Source organism: Symphalangus syndactylus, chromosome 5, assembly GCF_028878055.3.
Source record: "Symphalangus syndactylus isolate Jambi chromosome 5, NHGRI_mSymSyn1-v2.1_pri, whole genome shotgun sequence".
NCBI lineage: Eukaryota > Metazoa > Chordata > Mammalia > Primates > Hylobatidae > Symphalangus > Symphalangus syndactylus.
The window spans coordinates 114,948,126-114,958,595 of record NC_072427.2 but is presented as its reverse complement, the minus strand read 5'-3'; the positions used below and the strand labels follow the sequence as shown (position 1 = coordinate 114,958,595).

Genomic DNA, 10,470 nt, shown 5'->3' with positions numbered 1-10,470 from the left:
AGACAGAGTCTTGCTCTGTCACCCAGGCTGGAGTGCAGTGGCGCAATCTCGGCTCACTGCAAGCTCCGCCTCCCGGGTTCACGCCATCCTCCTGCCTCAGCCTCTCCGAGTAGCTGGGACTACAGGCACCCGCCACCACGCCCGGCTAATTTTTTGTATTTTTAGTAGAAACGGGGTTTCACCTGGTCTCGATCTCCTGACCTCATGATCCACCTGCCTCGGCCTCCCAAAGTGCTGGGATTACAAGCGTGAGCCACCACGCCCAGCCGGTATTATGTTTTATTGGTTAAAAAAATAGGTCACTTTGGAAGGTACTTACCTATAGTTTGAATGGATCAATTTAAATAGGAAGATGGAATCTGTTATATAGGAATAATCATCATATTCAATGCCCTCTAGCAAATATTTCCTAAGTGCCCACTGTGTGCCAGGTATTATGTTAGGCACCAGAGATTAAAAAGGCTAAACAAAATAATCTCTGTCACAAGGAGGTCACAGTCTTACAGAAGGGCAATTGTCATACAAATATATAAAGCATAATATGACAAGTGCTATGACTCACAATTTACAAGTTCCTATGGAAACACAAAGAAGAGAGCACCAATGGGAATCATGGAAGGCTTCACAGAGTAAGTGACCTTCAGGATGGAGGAAAGAGGGAGACTTCCTAATGTGGAAAATAGCAGGAGACACTCCAGGAAAATAAATAGCATATGAAAAGTCACAAATGGAAGAAAATTGCAAGTGTATTGTTATGGATGGAGTGTAGATTGAGAGGTGTGTGTGTATGGTGGTGATGGTGAGGGGGTAGTTACAATTCATAAGGTAGGTAAAAAGCAATTGGGGAAGACCTTATGCAGCCTCGAAGAAAGTTTGGATGTTATACTAAAGACAATGAGAAGCCATCCAAAACTTTCAAACAGAAAAGTACCTGATTTGATTCGTGGGTTAGAAAGATTTATCTGAAGGCTGTGTGGAGGATGGATGAGAAGGTAGGGGGTCAGCTGGAAAGCTACTGCCATATTCCATGCATGAGATCACGAGGATCCAAAGCAAGACAACAACCATGGAAATGGATAGAACGCCATGAATATGAAAGCATTTTTAGCGGTAGGATCCATAGGGCTTGATTACTTACTGAATTTGTATGAGGAGGATATATGTGAGATGAAGCAAGAAGTGATTTTCTGCTTTGATGACTGGCTGGGTGTTAGTAGCAGTAAAGAGGAGTTGGCAATAAAAAAGCAGAAACAAATTTGTAGAGAAAATTGATGGTTTGGTTATGTTGAATTGAAGTTTCCTGGGGGTATCAAGTGAGTCAGATAAACATCACTGGGGTTCAGGGGACAGATGAGGTTGAGGAGGTTGAGATTATTGCTGTGGGATGCACTTATATTACAAAAAGTGAGGGGTGTCTGGGAGGAGATATTTTCTCTAAAGTCCAATATTAAAACCCCTAAGTAACATTACTCTGGAAAATACAATATGCAAATAGTTCTTTTTATTATTAACATTAGGGTATGTCAAATTTTAAAATATTTACACTTAAAGACAAAATACCTGCACAATTATTACAATTGGTTTCACTAAATCAGAAGTGACAACACATTATCTATACTTTTATACCAGAAAACAAAATGAAGAAATCAACAAAATATAATTACTAAAACTCCACCGTGGATCAGGATAAAATGTATCCAATATTCACTCACACTTTCCCGGTAAGTATAAAAATGAATATAACATTGCTTGGACAACTTGTTTCAACAGCAAATCCTCTATCACTATTTGTTCAATAACATATATAAATTCAAAACTGGCAGGTATGAAAAAAGGTTACTTTGTTTTTTGCAGATTACATTTTGCCTTTCTAATACAGGCAAGTGAAATATTAACACATAGCATTTAAAATAATAAATATATATTTTATTGACAATAATTTGGAATGTTAGAGATACAAAATTTTATGTACAATTATTCAGATTAAAACATTTAAACTTTAGGTTTTATTTACAAATATTTGTCTTCCTCTCCTATTTGACGTTTTAGCTCAAGAAGAGTTAAAACGGAATGCATCTGTAGATATATAGTTGGGAATGTGTGTTCAGTCACTTGGCTCTGTGATAGTAATCTTATGGACCATGTCAGACAGATTTTCAGACTCCAGATCCTCTTTGCCATTATCTGAATTTCCTGATGAGATATAACAACCAGAGTCCCTTGGGCAGTCATCTGACTGTGACTTATTTAAGGAGATGTCTGAGCTCAAGGATAGGGGCTCAGGTTCATTTTCTTGCTCTTGGATAACTGTAAATGGAAGAAAAGGGCAGGAGTTAGGTAAAGCAACACAAAATCTTATTCACGTACTCATTCACTTTCAAGTATTATCCTATTTTAACTGTTCTAACCATGACTTCATTACAACGGAAAGTTCTGCAAGTAAAAGGTACCTTTGTTTATTACAAAAGAGATATTTGCACTGAAATATTCAAGCTACTGTTTTATTAGAAGCCAAAATTTGCCCTTCATTGTTCACTTGCAGTTTCATGGGATTCATGTGAACTTCCTGCATAAGCAAAGATCAATATGGACTCTCATTTTACATTAATAATAAGTTGCCAGAGAAAGCAGATTGTATCCACAGTGTGACTGATGCCTTGTCCAAATACTCCTTAAAGTATCATTAGAAAAAGGCATTTACAGTTTAAATGCACAATCCAAGTCAACAGTGATCTTTGTGAACAATTTTAGATTCAGGATAATCTGGATTAATTAATAAATTATCACTATGAGTAAGAATGTACAGTAGGACTTCAATTATTTGGAAGTTAACTAATAAAAGTTTAAATATCCAGAATTTTCCTATGTTTGCATGCATCACAAAATAGATATAAGAAACCAGGTTGCTTTTAGAAAGTAAAACACCAAAATTTCCATTGAATCTACTTTACGAATATTTAGTCTTGTATATCTTTGTCTGTAGTCCTGAAGAATAATCATTTATTTTCAGATTGATAATTCTGCATTCTTAAAGCAGTGTTCTATATTCAACAGGCATTATCTTTTAGAAAAAGATTAATATTAGGGATATAACAAAATATATTTTGGAAGAACCCCTAAGCAGCCTGAAGTTCACGTTACACTTCTCGATTCCTTTAGCGTCAACTTTCTCTCTGTCCATGTGAAGTTTCTTGATGGGTGTTTCTCTGCATCCTGAGCTGAGCTCTTCAGAGAAGAAATAGATCTCAGATACTGCTTCTTAGCTGCAGTACCATATCTTCCTCTTTCCCCTTCTAACCTTGGGACTTCACCACTGTAGGCATTTGAATAGCTCCACATTGAAAGAGCCAAACACACATTTAAGGTTGGGACAAGAACTCTGCCTATAGAGACTTTGCACTTCATCCCATTCCAGTGAGAATAAAGTAAATCCAAACCTTGAAATCCTTCAAAGAAGGAAAATGTATAATTTTCTTCAATAAGCTATTATAATGCTAATTAATTTATATCTAGGAAATCTACTCTTTTATTTATTATATATATATATCTTGCTTTAAAATGCATTTTCTAGTTTCCATATGTTTTGCTAACATTAGTTTATGATCCACTGTGTGTCCAATTGCCATCAACTTCCATTACAAATGAGAATTGTGCTGTAAGTTACCCTTGTATTAATGAATTAACTTCTCTTTAATGTTTATAGAATGGTACTAGTTATGCATCATCCATGGGAGAAATTGAAAAGTGTTACTTAAAATATCTTCTAAATTCTGTAGTTTAGAAGAACACTGGTTGAGAAAGGCTGGAAGAAAATGATAAAAATTGCTTCTTAGTCTACTCATCTTCAGAATAAGTCATAACAGTTCTTTTAACCCTTTCCTTAAGGCTTGTATTTGCAACAGTGAAACCGTATTTACGTCATTCTTCTGAATCTTCACATTTGCCCCACAACTTTATTTAACTATAGATTCAAATATCAGGTATTTGTCTAGTGATATTATAACTAGTTCTAGATATAAGATGACAATTTTAATATGCACCTATTGTGATTGTTATTTTTAAATTTTAACTACCATGGAAGCATTTTGTTTGCATTATTCATAACAATCTTTAAGTTTGGGAGGGTTTACTTATTATTCACTAGTCTTTCTGAGTATCAGTCATTCACTCTTCTTTCTAAGCCCTTTTTTTTTTATGAAAAGGCAGCACTAAAATGGGACCTCATTCTCTGAAGAATTGCTTTCTATCCTGCCTCTGCTTTTCTATCTTATTGCCACTGAAATGAAATGAGCCAGCTCTGTGTTCCATTATCCAAGTGTTTCTAGAAAAGGCCAGAGGAATTAGTGCTTTTGTATGCATTCTGCCACATCAGCAATGATCATCCTATTTGGAGTGTGAACCTCTTAGTCATAATGATTGTGGGAATAAGGCCACATTTCCCCAGATTATGTTTGGGCCAATATTACCTCAATGCAAAATTAAAAGAACTGATCTACTTCCCTTCACATTGATATCCTAAACAAGACTTGGCATAATAAAAACTGTTCCCAACACTGTGTTCTATTTAGGTTGATTACCAATTGTGGGGCCTCTCTTCAGGATATGAAACAGAGTCTTTAAGAACTGTAATTTCCAAAATTAGTTCTTTTCCTTTAAAAAAATAAATATTTAGCTTGTTATTTCACCCTCAGAAGCCTCTGTGCATTCACCTCAATGGGGAACAAAGTAAATAAATTAAAAACTGTCTTTACTAGAGAATATGTCACTGTGTAATATTAGTAATAAAAATGTATTTGTTTTTATTTCCACATGAGAAATGCTATATCATGTTCTCTAAATTCTAGGAATGGTTTTGTTTTAAACACAGGTCATTTATTGTAGAAACCTTTCATCTACAATTTTTATGGAAAAAAATAGTTTCTCAGTATGAAAGTTATGCAGCACAGTAATTTACAGAACAGCAGTAATTTGCTAAACGATTTCCTCGTGAAATGAAAAAAGGACTGTGCCTCCTCAAATGCTTCCCGCCAGGCTTGCAATAATTTCGGGCAGGTGATCAGCTGGAACCCCTCAACCGTAACTATAAAAAGGCAGGTCATTATGTTATATTACGGAGATGAAAGCTATATCGCATTCACTTCTGTATTTGGAGGATCAAGACTTTCCTCTTCTTGTTTCTTTTCATCCTGACACTAATGACAGGGATTGGCGCAAACCTAGGTCTTGTGTTCTGGGTGTTTCTTTCCTGCAGAGGAGATGAATTCACACTAATGCATCCACATTTTCTTTCTTAGTCATTTAGTCCCTTCGTGTGGCCATGAAACAGAGTAAAACTAACTGGCCTACCCAGAAATTGAAACCATAACCTTCATCAGTTTTGTCCCATGGTTCAATCATCTGGGCTAACCAGGCAAGTAACACATTGGAATAAGAAACAAGTTTGCCTACAAAATTACGGACTTCCCATAGGATGTTTCAGTGCATCTTTTTATACTAAAACATTTCTGATAATACGCTAGGTTTAAAAAAGTATACATAATTCATGTATTCTATTATTACAATTATATAAAAACAAACACATGCATATAACTTACAAACAAAAGGGTTCAAATTTGTTAATTTTCCCTCTATTTCTCAGATCATCCACATTATTTTTTAATGAAAGAATTAAAATTGTATAATTTTTCAATAAAGCCCCCAAATGGTTTGTAAATATCTTCAACGACATACGTATCTAAATTAGAGTACACTGAAGAATTATTAAATAATTTGAAAAAGGGTCTTTCTTATTGCTACCAGAAAGGAAATGCAGAAAGCTGTATAATTCTGTTCTCTATGTAATAAAAATAAAATAACATTAAAAATTATTTAGGAAATATTTTATCATGAAGAGCGAATTTGCATATTAAAATAATTTATTTCCTACCAGAATTGTTACAGAATTATATAAAACCCATGAAAAAACATTTTAAGATAGTTATCAGTGTTGAAAAAAAAGGGTGGCATGGTGATAAAAACAGAAGACGGCTAATATAATTATTCACAAAATAATTATTTTGGAGTTGTGACATTTAATTAATTAAGAAAGGCAATCTCAATTATACTCAAAGTGAAGATAGTTTTAAGGAAATAAAACTGGATCCTTATTCTGGGAAAAAGTTCCACTTTAAGAAGAGAAATCTGCCCCACCTTTACATATTAAAAAGTTAAAGAGTCAAAAAAATGAAAACTAATTTTTGCTTGACTTTCCCAGATTTCTTTGCCCAAGTCATCCAGATTTTGTCTTTACCATCTTGCTTGCCTTAGCTTTGAAGCCTCTCTTTTTTTGGGCCAAGTACTATAAAATAATGCAACTTTAAAGGTATAGAAAAATTCCTGGCTAAAGGAATTTCTCAATAAATAATTTTTTAATAAACACAATGATATTCAGATGAATTAAAGGAAATTGGAACTAAAGGAGAGCAAAATAGGAATTTGGTTAAAATTCAAGTGAGAATACCTCTCAGCTCCGTCAATCATCCTCCTGTTTTTCTCTATCTTGGGGCCATCTCCAAAGAGGGAAAACCCAGGGATACACATCTTAGGATGACTCAAAACCTCAGCCTCATGTTTTAACCTCACTGGAGTCACTCAAATGAAAACCCAGCCACTGTTTAGGTAACTATGGCTATATTTATTATTCCAGAGGCAGCGTTATCCAGGGAGGAAATTTTAGTGGACAACATGGCATGTCTCTCCGTTATTTTTTATTTCATCTAAAGCACATTCTTTAGTTACCTGAACACTTTAATTCTCCTAATAACAGTGAATATTTGGTGTTCATTTCACTTGAATACTAACCCACCTTTTGGAAACACAACAAATGAAAAATAGGATTCTATTCATAGGAAAATAACTCGTGGCTTCTGTTCCCCTGAGGCCATGAGAGGATATGGAGTTGAAATGACTTCCCCTCCTTTTGCATATCTCTTTTTGGAGCCTAGCTTCTAACGAGATGTGTACCTGGAAATAGACCTTTTCGCTTTCAGCTAGGGCAATCTCCACTTCCACTGTGCTAGGAACTTCAGTAGAGGCAGAGGCACACTCACTCAAGATCACGATAACTCAGCACCTACCTGGGCAATCTCATTAGACTACTACTCTCCCCAACCATACACCCTATGGAGGGCTTTGGTCCCAGGAAATATTAATCCTCCTCAATTAAAGTTATCATATTGTACTGACTATTTTGGTAATGACCAAATAATGTTTAAAACTGTCACACATTATTTAATTAGGGGCCTTGGAAAGTCAAGTTCATATTTCTCATAGGTTAATTAAACCCATTTACATGATGAAGGAGTTAAGAACACATTACCCCAAAATATGCTGCTCTGGCATATTGACTATTTTGAGTTGAAGGCACTTGAAGAGAGCAAGTGCAAGAATATCACTCTGGCTTTCCCCCCTTTTGTTTTTTTAAGAGAGAGAGAAATAGGGTCTGGCTAGGTTGCCCAGGCTGGTCTTGAACTCTTGGGCTCAAGCAATCCTCCTGCCTCAGCCTCCCAGAGTGGTGGGATTACAGGCATAAGCCACCATGCCTAGTCTGACTTTCCTTCTGCTTCTTAAAAGCAGATGACATTTCCATGTGAAAGCTACCTTCCCTCTACCAGAAGGAAAGTATCATTCCTATCATCAAGGACAGGAAGTTGAGGCAGAGAGAAATCTGTACAAACAAGCCATGTTAGACAAACCCTTATCTATCTAACCACTTCACCCAATTAGCTAGCCTATTTCAAGCTTCTGTGACTTGTCACATTTTCACAACTTATTATTCTTTGTCTAATTCAGTATACAAGTGTTCAACTCTAACTGCATCTTTGGGTCTTCATTTCCCATGAAGCCTCCCTTGCCACATGAAATTTGTGTTGAATAAATTTATATGATTTTCTTCCGTTGGTCTGTCTTATGTCAATTTAATTTTCAGCTGTTTTAAAAAGCCTAAGAGGGTAGAGATAAAATTTTGCCTTCCCTGTATAGATATGATAAAAAACTAATTTCATTATGTCTAAAACTATTACTTCTGACAAAAATAGGAATACTCTGCATATTGTTGATCTACAATTTGCTTTCACATTTAACATATTTTTAAAAAACTTTAATATCAGTAAATAGCACGCTATATCATTTTCTTAACATAACACCTTCAAAACTACTTTATTGTTTGGGTATATCTTAATTTATTTAACAGGTTAATTATTGATGGAAGTCCCTATTGTTTTTAGTTTTTACCCAAAACTACTAGATTTTTAGCTAGTATTTTTACGCGTTTGTATCTTGAATTTCGTAGGACAAATACTTAGCACTGGAATTTCTGGATACAAAAGTGTGCATATTTTAAACTTTGTGTTTTACATTATTGCCCTCCAAAAATGTACTTATTTACACTCTTGCACACACGCACGCACACATGCATGGTTAGCATATTCATAAACTAAATCTTGACAACATGCTCAAATACCGATCTGCTTATTACACATACTTGTATGTGTGAGGTGGGATTGCAGGAAACTGTATTTATTTATTTATTTTATATATATTTTTTGAGACGGAGTCTTGCTCTGTCGCCCAGGCTAGAGTGCAGTGGCGCAATCTCGGCTCACTGCAAGCTCCGCCTCCCGGGTTCACACCATTCTCCTGCCTCAGCCTCTCCGAGTAGCTGGGACTACAGGCGCCCGCCACCACGCCCGGCTAATTTTTTTGTATTTTTTAGTAGAGACGGGGTTTCACCATGGTCTTGATCTCTTGACCTCGTGATCCGCCCGCCTCGGCTTCCCAAAGTGCTGGGATTACAAGCGTGAGCCACCGCGCCCGGCCTGCAACTTTATTTTAATAATAATAGAAGACTGACTTACTATTTGGGGATCTTCTGACCTCCTCATTCATCATTTACTCATTTTACGTTAGCCACCCACTAATGCAAAGCACAGGACTAGGGGCTTTGGGAAAGCATATGGTAACAGAAGATTCGGTCTTGTTTGGCCGGAGTAATCATTACAAAGCTATGTGTAGTATACAATCACAATGCAATATAAACACAGGTACAGGAATGCTCTATACATACGGCCATTAGAGAGGTCCTAACGTGGCTAAAGTGAAAGATCTGTGAACACTTTTCATTGGAAATTTTCCAGTAGAAAAGTGAGAATCCTTATACTTTATTTTATAGTTTTTTTTATGATATAGAATATGGCATCCATCATAAATGAAAGTTTGGAGGTAAAATTAAAAAGAAATCTGAAGAAATTAAATTGCATGAGGGCAAACAACTATGACTATAGATATTAAATACAAGTAAAATGCCTGCGTGCTTTATCTACTTTGTGTGGACAGGTAGCATAGCTTTTCTTTAAAGCTGTATATTTCTTGAATCTAGATGCAAATCATATGGCGAGTGGGTTGGAAACTCCAGGTACACATGTCAGGGGCTAGGCCCAGGCTATGCTGGCACACTGTTAGGCCAACTGCTGGACTGCTGCTTGGCATAAATGCAAATCTCCCCTGCTGACAGCTCATGTTCCAGGCTCCTGGCTGCGGCCTGCCATTTGCCCTGCATCGATTTGGGCAGGCAGGCAGGCAGGCAGGAAGGCACAACTGGGGATGCTTGAGCAATGAGGGGCTACTGTGACCACAGCTGGTATCAACGTCCTGGCACACAACTCACCCTTTCCCCTTCCTCCTCATTTGGCACTGCAACCAGAGTTTGCAGGTACCTCAAATGCATTGTATACAGATTCTGTAAAGTTTGCTTATTCTGTTACTTTTTTTTTTTCAATTTTAAATTTATCCCTGTAATCTAGAGCAAACAAGGTATTTCCATCACCCATTTTCCCCAAGGACAATAGTACATATTCTCATAGACACAATTTTAAGACACATCGAAGTGCTTCTAAATGTGAAAAACGAGGAACAAGTGCAGAATAAAGAGAAGATGTTTACTATAAACAACAGTAAACCATCTTATTATTCTAAAGAGGCACTTCAGAGTAAGGCAAAGGGGCCTTGAAGATTGTGTTTATGGAACAACACACACACACACACAAACACACACACACACATATATTCTGTTCTCTTTTTTATTTGGGAATATTTACTCCCAAAGTAAATGAAACATTTTTAAATTCAGATGATAAATAGAAAAACCCAAATGTGCACAAAATAAACAGATCCTGCTCTCTTGTCCCTTCAAGAGCTGCATCTCACCCTAATTTTTCTTCTCCCTATAACCTTATCTAGATTCCCAGTTGAGGGAACCGATGACCTAATTCCTCTCAGTTTTAATGCAACACAGGAGCAAATTCCAAATATCTATGCTGGTCTTGCTGGGATTGCGGAACCTCAGGGTGGTTATCCTCCTCCAGAGGTAATCCTGTGATCAGCACTAACACCACATACCAGCCCTTTCATCAGCTTGTTGGAGAAGCATCTTTA

The 10,470-nt window shown here is 36.5% G+C and overlaps 1 protein-coding gene across 1 annotated transcript in view; it reads right to left on the bottom strand.

The window, feature by feature from the left end:
• Positions 1-1,479: 1,479 nt before the first annotated feature.
• The window catches only part of SAMSN1 (SAM domain, SH3 domain and nuclear localization signals 1), a 163,367-nt gene continuing 154,376 nt past the window's right edge, over positions 1,480-10,470 (bottom strand). Inside the window, 1 exon segment of the mRNA XM_055279301.2 lies at positions 1,480-2,307. Coding sequence (XP_055135276.2) covers positions 2,105-2,307 — 203 coding nt within the window. The 3' untranslated portion in view covers positions 1,480-2,104.